The sequence below is a fragment of the Pristiophorus japonicus genome, chromosome 6, assembly GCF_044704955.1.
Source record: "Pristiophorus japonicus isolate sPriJap1 chromosome 6, sPriJap1.hap1, whole genome shotgun sequence".
Classification (NCBI taxonomy): domain Eukaryota; kingdom Metazoa; phylum Chordata; class Chondrichthyes; family Pristiophoridae; genus Pristiophorus; species Pristiophorus japonicus.
Genome location: NC_091982.1, coordinates 209,615,237 through 209,632,713, shown reverse-complemented (window position 1 = coordinate 209,632,713; position 17,477 = coordinate 209,615,237). Strand labels below are relative to the sequence as shown.

Below are 17,477 nucleotides of genomic sequence, written 5' to 3'. Positions count from 1 at the left end.
AAATCGTAAAAGTGTCAGCGGAAGGGCGTCTTTACCCTAGCAATCTGTTTGTTGCGAGGTATAAATATTAATCCAGCTGAATGATGATTTGTAAGTAAATGTGAATGACACAGTCCTGCAACGCTTCCTGATTCCAGTAGGTAGTGTTGTTTAATAGCATAGTCGGACTATCTTGCACAACTGTTCTATAGTTGGACTGGGCGGCGCACACTCATCTGAATGGAATCTGTTGTCACTGATTTCCGCGGCCGGTCAGTGCGCAAAGTCAGCGCTGGAGACAGAAGGCCGTGAGACTGACTCCTCCGCCACAGCCAGGTACGTGTTTTATTCAGGTCTGATCCCCGTCAGATAGTTTGCAGGGAGCAGAAACTGACACAAGCCGAGTGTTATCTGGCCCAGGGATGCAATCACTCGATCTGCTCCGACCCGCCCAGCGACACTGAGCTTTCGGCAGAGGCAAAGTTGTGAATACAATGCAGCCCCGGCACAGCGAGAGACAGGCTGGGAGTACATGCTTAAAGTACCGTTAGTAGTCAGGGTGTGTTCCATCATTCCTGCCCGTTAGAGCTCAAATGATCCATGGCTGAACATTTTTTTTTCAAATATAAAACGTTGAATCCATTAGCAGCGTGAGCAAAAAATCAGACTAGTTTTGTTGAATGAATTGTTCCGATTGCAGATTTTTCAGAGCCAAATCAGCCAAATTACGGAGGAGCGGGTGGGGTGCAATTCCATTTACCAGTTACACTTTCGCCTTGCCAGCAACGTCCACATTCGTGAATGAATTTAAAAAAAACTATCTTTGAGTCTTAACTTTTCACACTAATTTTCTCCATTTTTACTGTAAAAATAAAACACCCATGGCTGGGAAATTCATCTGTGCCCTTGAGCGGGTGCAGCTCCACGGAATTTCCTGTCTCATGGGTTTAATTTGGCATTACAAATGGGCTTTAATGATCTTGATCAATAAAGGAGAAATAATGAGATTAAAAGACAATACTGAAAATCTGAGATAAAAAAGAGTAAACGCTAGAAGTACACAGAGAGTCAGGTGATAAGCAGGTTAACAGTTTCCAAGAGTGATAACTTTCAACAAATGACTTAAGTTCTGGTCGTGATAAAATTCCAACTCGCCAGTATACCAGGAGTGGTGCTCACTAATAATAACATCTGAAGGTGAAGTCAGAATTTAAAATTCACTTACAATGGACACTGCAGCTTCTGTAAAACAAGTCAGCACTGCTATTTTTAGATAACATTTAAAATTCTATTTTATTATTTTTTCTCTTGTAATTGCTAATCAGTTTTGCCAAATCTTGTACAGTAGATTATGATTAGCCATTTTATCAATGATTGAAAATCGAGAACTGTAGAGCAGCACGGAAAACAGCCTACTGATAAACTAAGTAATTGAATTCGACACAATGAGAAATAATGTAATTTTCAGAGCACTTGACATCTATACAGAAGCTCGTAATTTTGGAGGATATTTTGGGAGTTGGGAGGGAAGCAAAAAAAGTATTCATCTTTATTTTTTGAGATTTGAAGCCTCAATTAGTTATATCTTATTTTAACAGCATATTATAATTTCTATTTGTGAAATTCCAGGATGCATTTGTTTAGCTTGAGAAACATTCATACATTTAAAAATATGTATTTTGTAATAATTTTCAATAAGAATATCAAGAGTATACGGGAGCAACTCCTGCATCACCCGCTAACAGGGCAGTGGTAGTAGTTTTGGATTTCTCTAGCAAATATGCAGCACAGACAGCATGGGCCGAATGTCCTCCCTCGTATATGTATACCTCCATGGTTTTAACTCTTCAAAGTATAATAAAATTAACTTATTTTGGGCCTGGAGAAATAAAAAGCAAACACTAGGCTATCTCAGCAAAGTCAACATAATGGGTTCAATTTTCCCCAGTTATCTGCGCCGTTTCTTTGGCGCACGCCACTTTTTTGGTCTGAATTAAAATATCCGAGTTTCTCCAAAGTTTGTGCGCCAGCCTAACTCAGTTAATTACGATTTTTTTAGGTATACTATTTTTTTGCATAGTAACCTGATGTCTGTGCCAGTTTTTCACATTTATGCAAGTTTGGCCAACGTACATTCAGCGTATGTGACCACTCCCGAAAAATCTTCTGGGCACTTAAGAAAAAACCAGCGCACATTAAAAAATCAGCACAAAAAGACGCCATTGTTTTTATGCACAGTTTTGGAGGGAGCCAAGAACAGATTAAATATGCATCATGAAGCTTAATTTTTTCAAACTTAAAACTGAGAAAATGTAATTCTAATGTAATTCTTTAATTTTGGATTTTTTTCAAAGTGCAACGCCACCACCGAACATCTCCTCACCGGGCTCTAGGGTCGGAGCGTCGGCCGACAGAATCGATCCCTTTCCCGGACACAGGGGCTCGGGGCTCGGTTTCAAAAGAAGCCCAAGGCGGTGGGCAGAGGGCGGGGGGTGCGGGGGGGCGGTGCTGAATGCCGAACTGAAGGCATGGGAAGCCTTATACTATTCAACAGCATTAAAAGAAGCCCGGGGGAGCGGGTTGGGTGGTGTTTAACGAGTCCCTGTGTCCGGGTGAAGGAGTGATTCTGCTGGCCGACTCTTGAGCCCGGTGAGGAGACGTGCAGTCGGTGGTGAGGTGGTTCTAAGCAAGCCTATTGCGTATGCGCAGACCTGGTTGTGATCCATACTAGGGTGTCGCCCTTGGGGAGAGGGAGATCAAAGAAGCTTTAACTCCTTGTCCTGCTGTTTTGAGGTTCTTGCATAGGTACAATTTAATCATGGGGGCAATACTGACAATGCCATACCTCGTGCAATCCTTCTGCATGATGATGCTGTGGAGGAGACGATTGATTAAACGTCATCGCAAGAGGAACCTCAGAGCACGTAGGATGATGGACAGGAGGCCTTACCTATGTCATGTATATCGAGACAGGCATTCATACCTGCACCTGAGTGATGCAGACTGTGTGAGAAGGCTACGTTGCCACAAAGTTGTAACCGAGATCTGTGAGTTAGTAAAAGCAGACCTGCAACTTAGAAGCATCAGGAGGATGGCTTTGTCAGTTGAAGTGAAGGATACAGTGAAGGATTATTCCAGGCCATAACTGGGGATTTGTGAGCCATTTCTCAACATGCAACACATATCTGCATTCGGGCAGTGACTGCTGCACTCTATGCCGGGAAGAATGACTGCATAAAGTTACCCATGACAGCCCAGGCAATGCATGACAGTGCTGTGGGCTTCTCCAGGATTGCTAGCTTCCCAAAGGTACAGGGCTGCATTGATTGTACCCACATTGCCTTGCAAGCACCTTTGGAGGATTCCAAGATGTACAGGAACAGAAAAGACTTCCACTCCGTTAATGTGCAGCTCATGTGTAACGCCGTGCATCGCATCATGTCAGTCAATGCAAGATACCTTGGGAGCACCCATGATGTGTTCATCTTATGCGAGAGCGTTATATATGCTATGTTTCAGCAGCAGCCAGAAGGACAGAGCTGGCTTCTCGTTGACAAAAGGTACGGCCTCGCCTCCTGGCTCATAACGCCTCTACGTGTAACCTGGACGGAATTTGACCGGGAATACAACATGTCGCACATTACGACGTGCAGCATAATAGAGAGGACCATTGGCATCTTGAAACAGCGTTTCCGATGCCTGGACCATTCCGGAGGCTACTTGCAATATTATTCTGAGATTGTCGGTCAGTTCACTGTTGTGTGCTGCATGCTGCATAACTTAACCATCATGTCGAGGAGGATGAGCGGTGAGTCGTGGGGAGCCCCATAAAAGGCCCAGCAGTGTCGGAGGGAGCGGCAGCCGTCGAGCTGCCAGCTGGTGCAGCTGCAGCAGGGAGAGAAGGAAAAAAAGAAGTAAAAAGAAATCGAAGTGTGACGTCACAGCCAAGGAGGTAAGTGATTCGCTGCTGATTGGTGAGTAGTTATTCTTCTTTTTCTTTTCCTTTATCAGTAAGAAACCTTGTCACTGTTTCCAAATTAAATTAATCTAAGGGTTAAGTCATGGCAGGAGTGCCTGACCTGTGTCATGCTCCTCCTGTGCTATGTGGGAAGCCAGGGACAATTCCAGTGTCTCTGTCGACTACATGTGCAGGAAGTGCATCCAGCTGCAGCTCCTGATAGACCACATTGCAGCAATGCAGCTGCGCATGGATTCATTCTGGAGCATCCGCAATGCTGAGGATGTTGTGAATAGCAAGTTTAGTGAGTTGGTCACACCGCAGGTAAAGGTTACTCAGGGAGATATCGAATGGGTGACCATCAGGCAGAGCAGCGGAAGGAAGGTAGTGCAGGGGTCCCTTGCGGTCATCCCCCTCCAAAACAGATACACCATCTTGGGTGTTGTTGGGGGGGATGAATCATCAGGGGAGGGCAGCAGCAGCCAAGTTCATGCCACCATGGGTGGCTCTGCTGCACAGGAGGGCGGGAAAAAGAGTGGGAGAGCTATAGTGGTAGGGGATTCAATTGTAAGGGGAATAGACAGACGTTTCTCCGGCCACAATCGAGACTCCAGGATGGTTTGTTGCCTCCCTGGTGCAAGGGTCAAGGATGTCTCGGAGCGGCTGCAGGATATTTTGGAGCGGGAGGGTGAACAGCCGTTGTCGTGGTGCATATAGGTACCAACGATATAAGTAAAAAAAGTGCTGAGGTCCTACAAGCTGAACTAGGGAGCTAGGAGTTAAATTAAAAGGTGGAACCTCAAAGGTAGTAATCTCAGGATTGCTCCCAGTGCCACCTAGTCAGAGTAGGAATAGCAGGATAGCTAAGATGAATACGTGGCTTGAGGAGTAGTGCAGGAGGGAGGGATTCAAATTCCTGGGACATTGGAATCGGTTCTGGGGGAGGTGGGACCAGTACAAACCAGACGGTCTGCACCTGGGCAGGACCGGAACCAATGTCCTAGGGGGAGTGTTTGCTAGTGCTGTTGGGGAGGAGTTAAACTAATATGGCAGGGGGATGGGAACCTATGCAGGAAGAGAGAGAGAAGTGGAATGGGGGCAGAAGCAAAAGATAGAAAGAAGAAACGTAAAAGTGGAGGGCAGAGAAACCCAAGACAAAAAGCAAAAAAGGCCACATTACACCAAAATTCTAAAAGCGCAAAGTGTGTTAAAATGACAAACCTGAAGGCTCTGTGCCTCAATGTGAGGAGTATTTGTAATAAGATGGACGAATTAACTGCGCAGGCAGCTATTAACGAATATGATATAATTGGAATTACGGAGACATGGCTCCAGAGTGACCAAGGCTGGGAACTCAACATCCAGGGATATTCAACATTCAGGAAGGATAGACAGAAAGGAAAAGGAGGTAGGGTAGCATTGTTGGTTAAAGAGGAAATTAATGCAATAGTGAGGAAGGACATTAGCTTGGATGATGTGGAATCTGTATGGGTAGAGCTGCGGAATACCAAAGGGCAGAAAATGCCAGTGGGAGTTGTGTACAGACCACCAAACAGTAGTAGTGAGATTGGGGATGGCATCAAACAAGAAATTAGGGATGCATGCAATAAAGGTACAGCAGTTATCATGGGTGACTTTAATCTATATATAGATTGGGCAAACCAAACTGGTAGCAATACGGTGGAGGAGGGTTTCCTAGATTGTATTAAGGATGGTTTTCTTGACCATATGTCGAGGAACCAACTAGAGGGCTGGCCATCCTAGACTGGGTGATGTGTAATGAGAAAGGACTAATTAGCAATCTTGTTGTGCGAGGCCCTTTGGGGAAGACTGATCATAATATGGTAGAATTCTTTATTAAGATGGAGAGTGACACAGTTAATTCAGAGACTAGGGTCCTGAACTTAAGGAATGATATGAGACGTGAATTGGCTAAGATAGACTGGCGAGTCATACTTAAAGGGTTGACGATGGATCGGCAATGGCAAATATTTAAAGATCACATGGATGAGCGTCAACAATTGTACATCCCTGTTTGGAGTAAAAATAAAACGGAGAAGGTTGCTCAACCGTGGCTAACAAGGGAAATTAGGGATAGTGTTAAATCCAAGAGGCATATAAATTGGCCAGAAAAAGCAGCAAATCTGAGGACTGGGAGAATTTTAGAATTCAGCAGAGGAGGACAAAGGGTTTAATTAGAAGGCGAAAAATAGAGTATGAGAGGAAGCTTGCTGGGAACATAAAAACTGACTGCAAAAGCTTCTATAGATATGCAAAGAGAAAAAGATTAGTGAAGTCAAACGTAGGTCCCTTGCAGTCAAAATCAGATGAATTTATAATAGGGAACAAAGAAATAGCAGACCAATTGAACAAATACTTTGTTTCTGTCGTCAGGAAGGAAGACACAAATAACCTTCCGGAAATACTAGGGGATGGAGGATCTAGCGAGAAGGAGGAACTGAAAGAAATCCTTACTAGTCAGGAAATTGTGTTAGGGAAATTGATAGGATTGAAGGCCGATAAATCCCCTGGGCCTGATAGTCTGCATCCCAGAGTACTTAAGGAAGTGGAGCTAGAAATAGTGGATGCATTGGTGATCATTTTCCAACAGTCTATCAACTCTGGATCAGTTCCTATGGACTGGAAGGTAGCTAATGTAACACCAATTAAAAAAAAGGAGTGACAGAGAAAATGGGGAATTATAGACCAGTTACCCTGACATCAGTAGTGGGGAAAATGTTGGAATCAATTATTAAAGATGAAATAGCAGCGCATTTGGAAAGCAGTGACAGGATCGGTCCAAGTCAGCATGGATTTATGAAAGGGAAATCATGCTTGACAAATCTTCTAGAATTTCTTGAGGATGTTACTAGTAGAATGGACAAGGGAGAATCAGCAGATGTGGTGAATTTGGACTTTCAAAAGGCTTTTGACAAGGTCCTACACAAGAGATTGGTATGCAAAATTAAAGCACATGGTATCGGGGGTAATGTATTAACGTGGATAGAGAACTGGTTGGCAGACAGAAAGCAGAGAGTTGGGATAAACGGGTCCTTTTCAGAATGGCAGGCAGTGACTATTGGAGCGCCGCAGGGCTCAGTGCTGGGACACCAGCTATTTACAATATACATCAATAATTTAGATGAATGAATTGAGTGAAATATCTCCAAGTTTGCAGATAACACTAAGCTGATGGCGGTGTGAGCTGTGAGGAGGATGCTAAGAGGCTGCAGGGTGACTTGGACAGGTTAGGTGAGTGGGCAAATGAATGGCAGATGCAGTATAATGTGGATAAATATGAGGTTATCCACTTTGGTGGCAAAAACATGAAGGAAGTATGTTATCTGAATAGTGGCAGATTAGGAAAAAGTGATGTGCAACGAGACCTGGTGTTATGGTACATCAGTCATTGAAAGTTGCCATGCAGGTACAGCAGGCAGTGAAGAAGGCAAATGGCATGTTGGCCTTCATAGCGAGGGGATTTGAGTATAGGAGCAGTGCGGTCTTACTGTAGCTATACAGGGCCTTGGTGAGGCCTCACCTGGAATATTGTGTTCAGTTTTGGCCTCTTAATCTGAGGAAGAACATTTTTGCTATTGAGGGAGTGCAGCGAAGGTTCACCCGACTGATTCCCGGGATGGCGGGTCTGACATATGAGGAGAGACTGGATCGACTGGGCCTGTATTCACTGGAGTTTAGAAAGAGGGGATCTCATAGAAACATATAAAATTCTGACAGGACTGGACAGGTTAGATGTAGGAACAATATTCCCGATGTTGGGGAAGTCTAGAACCAGGGGTCACAGTCTAAGGATAAGGGGTCAGCCATTTAGGACCGAGATGAGGAGAAACTTCTTCACTCAGAGAGTTGTTAACCTGTGGAATTCTCTACCGCAGAGAGTTGTTGATGCCAGTTCATTGGATATATTCAAGAGGGAGTTAGATACGGCCCTTACGGCTCAAGGGATCAAGGGGTATGGAGAGAAAGCAGCAAAGGGGTACTGAGGTGAATGATCAGCCATGATCTTATTGAATAATGCTGCTGGCTTGAAGGGCCGAAGGGCCTACTCCTGCACCTATTTTCTATATTTCTATGTTGCTACATGGCAGCAGCTGCTGGTAGTAGAAGACCCACCTAAGGTGAGAGTGGCTGATGATGAGGAGGAAGATGCAGATGATGATGAGGAGGAGGACGAGGTAGCCATGCAACTACCTGAACCCGGAGCACGACGGCAGAGGAGGGCAGGCGGTCGTGCCCCTTTAACGATTTCTCGAGCCTTGCACCAGCAGCTCATCTGTGAACGCTTTGTTGCCTGAAGGCTCAGCGGCAACTATTCCAAGTGGACGATGTTTACTGTTTGGACCTGTTCCGTAATGTTGTGTTGTGTTAATGGAACAAATAATGGCAATTATTGTTCTTTAGTTCAAAAAGTAGTGTTAATAATGGAACAAATAATGGAAATGATTCAGGTATAATTTAAAATATATTTTATTCAAAAGTTTAACACTTGTTTGTACTTAACTTAGATTTAATAAAAATATTCGTGCACTTACAAACTTTAAGATCACTTACAAACTTTTAAATTTGTAAATTTACTTAAACTTACAAAAAACTTTTAATTTGAGAATAGATACAACAGTAACAACAATAATACTAATAACAACTGCAAAGAAAAGCTGCACCCATCTCTCCTCCACCTTATTCGAAGATCGCCTGTGCTTGGTCTTGCTGACTCCATCCCTGCCCGCAGGCGGTGATGCAGCGTTTCTTGGGTTGGGACCAAGCACATTCTTTCTAACATCTCGGGTAATGCGCATTTCTTGATGGGGCAGTCGGGGGGAGGGGGCAGGCAGCAATGTGGAGGGCCCGGCTTGGGCCTCCTCAGATGCTGGTCTGGGGATTGGAGTGGGAGTGGCAGTTAGTTCGGTCAATGGGCATGGGGTCTGGGCGTGTTCCCTTATTGCCACAGCTAACTCTGACATTCCCTCCCTTATGTGCCCTGACAGTGTCTCAACTACCTGCAACATTCCCTCCCTCATGTGCCCTCCCTCATGTGCCCGGACAGTGTTCCCATTTCTTGTGAAATTGTTGTTACTTCCCCCGACAGTCCCGATACCTCATCACCCACCCCACTGATGATGTCCAGGAGTGATTGTGTAAGGTCAATGCTCTCCGCACTCATTGGCATCATCTGAACCACATCTGTTAGATCCTGCACCTCAGGAGAACGCTGTCGAGCTCTCCTTCCCCTCCTCACCCTGGGTGTAGCTCGCTGCATCTAACTGGGACCCGCAGCCTCGGACGGTGGGGCTGTGGCTGTGCCTCGCTGCATCCAACTGGGACTCACAGCCTCGGACGGTGGGGCCCTGGGTGTAGCTCGCTGCATCCAACTGGGACCCGTAGCCTCGGACGGTGGGGCCCTGGGTGTGCCTCGCTGCACCCCACTGGAATTTTCAGCCTCGGACTGTGAGAAACCATGGAATGTCCCAACACTTATACCACTCAGGAAAGGGCCTGGTACCTCAATGGGCGGCACCTACACCTCCTCCAGACTGAGTACAACATCCATCACCTCCCCCTGCCCCTCCCCCTCCCCCACATGCTCTTGGTTTCGAAGGTGGAATTGGAAGATGTTCTCTTCTTCAGGCACTGGATCCAAGCGTACCCAGCACCAACGCAGACATGCACACCTCAGTGGGTCCTACGTGGGATAGAGTAGTGTTGTCACCTGGTGTCTCACAAGTCACAAGTGAGCAAGAAGAGATGGTGAAGACAGGGACAGCAGTGGAGACTCCTCGCCGGAGGGCACAGGATGCTCCCAGCTGCATGCAGACACTGAGCCTCGGGGGCATCGAGAAAGAAGGTGATCCTGGAGGAGCAGGAAGAAGGTTTTGTGACCGCGATGTCTGCAAATATGCAGAGATTGGAGGGCTACATCTCCACCATGAGCACCACTGTGTCACAGGCAATGGCTCTTTCAAGGAAAGGATGAACACCTGCATGGAGTAGCTAATGCACTACTCACATGAGCACATGCTATCTATAAAGAACAGATTGTAGAGGCTCATAGACTTCCTCTCTAGGAGGGATGTCGACATAGACTTGGGTCCTCATGGCCCCACTGATGTGCAGCAAGGTGCTCTCCAGCTCCGTAGCAGCGAAGTGCGGGTGGCCCATGATGGTGAAAGAGGACATGGAAGTGTGAGGTCCTCTCAAAGTGCTCACACTTCTCCCCCGTTGCCTCCCCCTCAGTCAGAGCCCCAGATGCCTCCTCGTATTGTGATGGCCGAGTCTGCCCCTGCACAGTCACAGGAGGAGCAGACTTTGGCTCCAAAATCTAGAGGACACCCGCCAAAAGTGTCTACACAGTCGCAGCAAGCTGCCTCTACCTATTAGAAGCATGCATGAAGCCAAAATGACAGAGAAGTAGATGTACAAGGATAAGCACGTGGGTGTTTAAAGAAATGTTTTTGTTAAGGTTCCGTTACTCTCATGTCACACATAAAACTAGTTATATTCACCACTTTCTGGTCATGCCTATTTTTGTCTGCTACTTTAGAAATAGCTTAGTGAGTTGGAGTGAATGGCCAGACATAACTTTACCTACTGCAATTGGGGTCAGTATGAAAGGAATGGCTTGGTTATTGTAGGGATGCTTTATGGAGTTGTTTGAGGGGTGGGTGGGGATCTGTCACAGCATGTGGCAGCCATATGGGTGTAATGCTGGAAGTTAAGTAAATCTGGCCATGATGAGACCGTCCCCGGCCTCCCGGGCAGCAATGCGCTCGAGTGCTGCTGACATCTGGACCTCGGGTTCCCCCTGCTCCCTCCTGCTCATCTTCCAACTGATGCTCATCTCCTCCTCTGAAGAGGCTGTGCACTCAGCACCTTGCTCCTCATGCAGCAATAATCCTCGTTGCTACGCGACGTTGTGCAACGTGCAGAAGACGACCATGATTCTGGACACCCTGGCTGGTGTGTACTGAAAGGCTCTTCCAGATTTGTCAAGGCATCTGAAGTGCATTTTCAGCATGCCTATTATTTGCTTTATGACACAGGTGGAAATGTGGCTCTCATTGTAACGCTCCTCGGCCTCAGTACGTGGCCACGTCAAGGGTGACATAAGCCATGTCTTCAGTGGATAGCCCTTATCTTCAAGTTGCCATCCGTAAAGTCTGTTTGGCAGTGCAAAGAGCCAAAGGATAGTGGACAGGCACAGAATGAAAGAATCACGACAGCGCACACATGCCTGATGATCTTCCTATGGTAGCAGATCAGCTGCACATTGAGGGAGTAGAAGCCCCTGCGGTTGACAAGCACTCCTGGGTGATGATAGGCTGCTCTGATGGCCATGGGTGTGCAGTCAATGATGCCCTGCACTCATAGGAAGCGAGCCAGAGCCGCAAAGCCGAGCACCCACTCAGTAACATTGCCATCGTGGTAAAGTTGATATAGAAACATGGAAACATAGAAACATAGAAAATAGGTGCAGGATTAGGCCATTCAGCCCTTCGAGCCTGCACCACCATTCAATATGATCATGGCTGATCATTCACCTCAGTACCCCTTTCCTGCTTTCTCTCCATACCCCTTGATCCCTTTAGCTGTAAGAGCCACATCTAACTCCCTCTTGAATATATCCAATGAACTGGCATCAACGACTCTCTGCGGCAGGTAATTCCACAGGTTAACAACTCTCTGAGTGAAGAAGTTTCTCCTCATCTCAGTCCTACATGGCCTACCCCTTATCCTAAGACTGTGTCCCCTGGTTCTGGACTTCCCCAACACCGGGAACATTCTTCCCGCATCTAATCTGTCCTGTCCCGTCAGAATCTTATACGTTTCTATGAGATCCCCTCTCATCCTTCTAAACTCCAGTGAATAAAGGCCCAGTTGATCCAGTCTCTCCTCATATGTCAGTCCAGCCATCCCTGGAACCAGTCTGGTGAACCTTCGCTGCACTCCCTCAATAGCAAGAACGTCCTTCCTCAGATTAAGAGACCAAAACTGAACACAATATTCCAGTTGAGGCCTCACCAAGGTCCTGTACAATTGCAGTAAGACCTCCCTGCTGCTATACTCAAATCCCCTAGGTATGAAGGCCAACATGCCATTTGCCTTCTTCACCGCCTGCTGTACCTGCATGCCAACTTTCAATGACTGATGAACCATGACACCCAGGTCTCGTTGCACCTCCCCTTTCCCTAATCTGCCGCCATTCAGATAATATTCTGTCTTTGTGTTTTTGCCACCAAAGTGAATTATCTCACATTTATCCAAATTATACTGCATCTGCCATGCATTTGCCCACTCTCCTAACCTGTCCAAATCATCCTGCAGCCTCTTAGCATCCTCCTCACAGCTCACACCACCACCCAGTTTAGTGTCATCTGCAAACTTGGAGTTATTACCCTCAATTCCTTCATCCAAATCATTAATGTATATTGTGAAGAGCTGGGGTCCCAGCACTGAGCCCTGCGGTACTCCACTAGTTACTGCCTCCCATTCCGAAAAGGACCCGTTTATCCCGACTCTCTGCTTCCTGCCTGCCAACCAATTCTCTATCCACGCCAGTACATTACCCACAATACCATGTGCCTTCATCTTGTACACCAATTTCTTATGTGGTACCTTGTCAAAGGCCTTTTGAAAGTCCAAATACACCACATCCACTGGTTCTCCCTTGTCCACTCTACTAGTTACATCCTCAAGAAATTCTAGAAAATTAGTCAAGCATGATTTCCCTTTCATAAATCCATGCTGACTTGGACCGATCCTGCCACCGCTTTCCAAATGCGCTGCTATTTCATCCTTAATAATAGATTCCAACATTTTCCCCACTACTGATGTCAGGCTAACCGGTCTATAATTACCCGTTTTCTCTCCCTCCTTTTTTAAAAAGTGGTGTTACATTAGCTACCCTCCAGTCCATAGGAACTGATCCAGAGTTGATAGACTGTTGGAAAATGATTACCAATGCATCCACTATTTCTAGGGCCACCTCCTTAAGTACTCTGGGTTGCAGACAATCAGGCCCTGGGGATGTATCGGCCTTCAATCCCATCAATTTTCCCAACACAATTTCCCGCCTAATAAGGATATCATTCAGTTCCTCCTTCTCACTAGGCCCTCGGTCCCCTAGTACAGCCGGAAGGTCATTTGTGTCTTCCTTCATGAATACAGAACCAAAGTATTTGTTCAATTGGTCTGCCATTTCTTTGTTCCCCATTATTAATTCACCTGAGTTCGACTGCAAGGGACCTACGTTTGTTTTCACCAATCTTTTTCTCTTCACATATGTATAGAAGCTTTTGCAGTCAGTTTTTATGTTCCTGGCAAGCTTCCTCTCATACTCTATTTTCCCCCTCCTAATTAAACCCTTTGTCCTCCTCTGCTGAATTCTAAATTTCTCGCAGTCCTCAGGTTTGCTACTTTTTCTGGCCAATTTACATGCCTCTTCCTTGGATCTAACACTATCCTTAATTTCCCTTGTTAGCCACGGTTGAGCCACCTTCCCTGTTTTATTTACACTCCAGACAGGGATGTACAACTGTTGAAGTTCATCCATGTGATCTTTAAATGTTTGCCATTGCCTATCCACCGTCAACCCTTTAAGTATCATTTGCCAGTCTATTCTAGCCAATTGACGCCTCATGCCATCAAAGTTAGCTTTCCTTAAGTTTAGGACCCTAGTTTCTGAATTAACTGTGTCACTCTCAATCTTAATAAAGAATTCTACGATATTATGGCCACTCTTCCCCAAGGGGCCTCGCACAATGAGATTGCTAATTAGTCCCTTCTCATTACACATCACCCAGTCTAGGATGGCCAGCTCTCTAGTCGGTTCCTCCACATATTGGTCAAGAAAACCATCCCTAATACACTCCAGGAAATCCTCCTCTACGGCAGTCAAACATGGCATTGGTGACCTGTGTGATGCATCTGTGGACGGCCGACTGCAAGATGCCGCAAATGTCTGCTTCAGATCCCTGGAAGGAGCCTGAGACAAAGATGTTGAGGGCACTGGTAACTTTGACAGCCACTGGTAAGGCGTGCCCACCAGCTCCTCTGGGCTGCAGCTCTTGCCTGCAGCAAGCTGAAAATGTCTGTAATGACCTGGTGTGATAGTCTGAGCCTCCTTTGGCACTGCTGCTCAGTCATGTTGAGGAAGCTCATCCTCTGCTTGTATACCCTGTGTTGAGAGTATCGCCTCCGGTGTGGTGCAGCCCTGCGATGATGCCCTCTGTCCTGTGCAGCAGCAGGTGGTAAGGAGAAGGTTGGTGGTGTTGCTGCTGCAGGTGTACCTGCTGCTGCTGGTGTTGGGGCTCATTGTGGTCCAGTTCTGAGGAGCAAGGTGAGACAGTATAAACGGCACCCATGCTGATGTAATAGATGGCAGGTCAAGTAGAGATCAGGGAAGCAGCCTATTAATGGTGTGATGATGATGAGGTGGTAGAAATGAGGTGAGAGATTTTTCCGAATTTGCAGAAAAGATTTGCAAACTCTCAACACCAAAATCTGTGCTGAAGGTATAGGAAGTCGTGACTTACCCATAACAATGATCTATGATGTGAGAGCTGAAATAATTTAGGACGAGAAGATTTAAAGAGACCCAAAAATATTATTTCCTTTATCTCTTTATTTTGCTTCTGATTTCTTTTGCATCTATTTAGGGCCACACTTGTTTAGTCTATGCTTCCCTTTTGTGGTAATGATTGGTTTAAGACGGGGGCTTGCTATGCCCCTGCAGTGGGCATTAAGATTCAACCTTTCGACAGGCTGTAATGCACAAGGGAATGGTTCTGATTGTTTTTCATAGCAGAACTTAGTATGAAGATACATAGTGTCAAATCATGTAGGTGGTATGAGTGAGATTAGCATTAACCTTATTTAACTTCTATACACAGTAAATTCTCTACTTTGCAAAGAGTATAACATAGTAAAATAATTATAAATATAAACTGAAGCAATTAAATGATTGTGACACTACAGCATTGTTTGGAACATTACACACATTTATTCTGCTGAGATGTGCAATAGGCTATTTCCCAAAAGAATGCAATCCAACAGCAGATGTTAGCAGAATAAATTTCAAATGTTAATCATATGAACCTGAAAATGAAGGTCCGGGAGTGATACAGATAACTTATTTTATCTTTTTTTGTTGCAGATTGTTAGAAAAACAAGAATGAGAGTGTCAAGGAAACTGAAACGTGTTTCAGACAGTACCATTTCATTCATTCATTCAATTTGGAAGAAGTGGCCTTTGATCCTGATCATCTTCTTTATTTCATCAACTTTCATTTTCATTAATTTCAAAGACTGTTCAAAGGAAAAGGTCCAGTTCTTCTACCAAGAGAAGCCAATCTATAAAAAGAACTCTAATTTTACTATAAATCCGCATTCGAAATGTAAAGATGAAAATCCCATTCTAGTTATACTAGTTGCTACAAGGCCAAAAGAAACAGATGCACGGCAGGCGATCAGATCAACGTGGGGAACGGATAAGATGTGGTTTGGGAAAAAAGTTATTACTTTGTTCTTGCTTGGAAAAGATGTAGAAAGTCACAGCGATATAGAAAAAGAATTTCTTCAGTACGGCGATATAATCAGTCAAGATTTTATAGACTCTTATGATAATCTGACCTTAAAGACAATAATGGCATTTCAGTGGATTTCAGAATTTTGTCCCAAGGCTGATTATGTGATGAAAGCAGATGCAGATGTATTTATAAATGTAAAGTATTTAGTTAATTTTCTGCTGAAAATTAGCAAAAGCGTTTCCAGTGACTTTTTCACAGGCTACCCCTTGATCAACACGAAACCATCCAGATGGATTTTTTCAAAGGCATACATTTCAAAAAATGACTATCCTTTCTGTACATACCCTCCATATTGTAGTGGCTTTGCCTATGTTTTCTCTGGGGAATTAGGTTTAATGATTTATACAACGATGAGCCATGTTAAACCAATTACAATTGAAGATGTATATGTTGGAATTTGTTTAAAGCTATTACATGTAAATTTGCATATTCCAGGAAAAGGGTTATTTTTACGTAACATGAAGATTAACACTTCTCTATTAAGCAGGTTGATTGCAGTACATGACTTCACTCCACCTGAGTTGATAAGGCACTGGAATCTGCTGAAAGAATTGAATTAAACTACATATTAGAGATACAGAAAATATGTAGGCCTGGTGTTTCTGCTTGATTGTGTCAGATTTTCGGCATAATTTGGCCAAAATCAGCATAACCAATGTAAAAGATTGCAGAATTTTAAGTGCAAATTATGCTCAGTGCAACTCGTTTCTGTGATCTTTTGTGCTAGTTTTAAAAAATTGCATTAGAAGCAGGCCCCACCCACAAAACTGGCCACACCCCCAGGATGAATTAATCACCATTGGGAGTATCCGCTAATTGCGCTAATTTGCAGGGCTTTGAGGAGGCTCTAAAAATTAAGCTGGTGCTTTTGGGTGCACGGTCGCTACTAGGAATGTTTTGAATGCTGTTGAATGTAATTTTTTTTAAATAATAAGAAACTAACAACTGTAGCTCAGTGTAACTAAGAAATGATTCTGTACTTTTTTAAAGTCATCTTCAGTTATGTTAAATCGGGTTACTCACTGGTGGTGGTTTGAAACTCTGCTTAAAAATGATATTTTTTTGTGATAAACATCCGAGGAGAGAAGCCGATTCAAACAGAAGATGCAGAGCACAGCTTTTGGTGCAAGCTTTCACACAATGAGCCCCATCCCTCATTTATAACACCTCCTCCAACCTCCCCCCCGGGGTAGCAAGTAGAAGAAGACTCAGACACTGATTTGTTCAAATTCAAAAAGGATTTCTTACAAGAAATTGAAATATCCCACTGTCAACGATAAATAGAAAACACAAAAAAAATTAAATTTCTTTTGCAGTTCTCAAAATATTACTATATACAAGTATGGTACAAATATTGAATCTAACAAGTTGTACAACCCAGCGATGTAAACTGTTTTAAAATTGTGCAAAGACTGAATTAAACGTGAACATTTAAACATGAACAAGAGTGCAAATATTTTTGAAATTCAGAAGTTGTAGAAAAACTATATTAAACTTTAAATTAAGTTCAATAAGAGTGCAACAAACATTGTTCAAACTATGTAAACTTAATTTTTTTTTACAAAAACTGTATTAAACTTTAACAAAACTTCTTCCAGCCTGGCCACTGGATGACGAAAAGAAAGTGGAGATGGCAGAGACAGGAATTAAATTCACCCAACTCCCTCAAGATACCTTGCTTGGCCACAATGCCCAGTTGAGCTCTTATACCAGCCGTCCCCCGTCCTCTCTAGCAGACAACATGGATGGTGCGGCTACTTGCAGTGTGGTGGATGGTCTGATGAGCCATGGTCATGTGACTTGTCGATGCTTACCTTCATCTGCAGGAATGTTGCTGTCTGTATCCTGGGATTGAGATCCTGAGCTGTTTCTTGCAACTTGCCGTGTCCAGCTGGCCTGGTGCCTTCTGCTGTAAGGCCAGGGTGGCACTGCCACCC

At 44.5% G+C, this 17,477-nt stretch overlaps 1 protein-coding gene across 1 annotated transcript; it reads left to right on the top strand.

The window, feature by feature from the left end:
• The first annotated feature begins 231 nt into the window (after positions 1-231).
• LOC139265366 (UDP-GalNAc:beta-1,3-N-acetylgalactosaminyltransferase 1-like) lies at positions 232-16,972 on the top strand. The gene is made up of 2 exons (XM_070882333.1): positions 232-315; positions 15,108-16,972. The coding sequence occupies exon 2, from the start codon at positions 15,126-15,128 to the stop codon at positions 16,098-16,100; it is 975 nt and encodes a 324-aa protein (XP_070738434.1). The 5' UTR covers positions 232-315; positions 15,108-15,125; the 3' UTR covers positions 16,101-16,972.
• The last annotated feature ends 505 nt before the right edge of the window (positions 16,973-17,477 follow it).

Bases quoted from the DNA above. Each gene is read 5' to 3' on its own strand.
- LOC139265366 (XM_070882333.1), top strand. From the start codon at position 15,126: ATGAGAGTGTCAAGGAAACTGAAACGTGTTTCAGACAGTACCATTTCA.